Source organism: Pterocles gutturalis, unplaced genomic scaffold, assembly GCF_000699245.1.
Source record: "Pterocles gutturalis isolate BGI_N339 unplaced genomic scaffold, ASM69924v1 scaffold31452, whole genome shotgun sequence".
In the NCBI taxonomy this organism is placed as follows: Eukaryota; Metazoa; Chordata; class Aves; order Pterocliformes; family Pteroclidae; genus Pterocles; species Pterocles gutturalis.
This window is the reverse complement of record NW_010111188.1, coordinates 1,256-1,496: the sequence shown is the minus strand read 5'-3', so window position 1 is coordinate 1,496 and position 241 is coordinate 1,256. Positions and strand designations below refer to the sequence as shown.

Here is a 241-nt window from a genome sequence, read left to right as displayed (position 1 = left end):
GCGGCAGGTGAGGGGCTTCCTGGTGCTGGGCCCCCCATGGCCTCGGGGACTCCCCAGGTTGCGGTATGGACTCTTCTCCTCCCCTTGCTAAGGGCTTGTCTCTCCGCTCTCCCTCCAGGTTTCAAGTGCCCCATTTGCTCCAAATCTGTGGCTTCTGACGAGATGGAAATGCACTTTATCATGTGTCTGAGCAAACCTCGCCTCTCCTACAACGGTAAGGGCTGGCGGCCAGGCTGTGTGG

General features: G+C 59.8%; 1 protein-coding gene across 1 annotated transcript in view; it reads left to right on the top strand.

Annotated features, from left to right (window-relative positions):
• Positions 1 to 118: 118 nt before the first annotated feature.
• The window catches only part of ZNRF1 (zinc and ring finger 1, E3 ubiquitin protein ligase), a gene marked incomplete at its 5' end in the record, with an annotated part of 1,024 nt that continues 901 nt past the window's right edge, over positions 119 to 241 (top strand). Inside the window, one exon of the mRNA XM_010073668.1 lies at positions 119 to 214. Within this exon, the coding sequence (XP_010071970.1) occupies positions 119 to 214 (96 nt within the window). The remainder of the gene's footprint in view (positions 215 to 241) is intronic.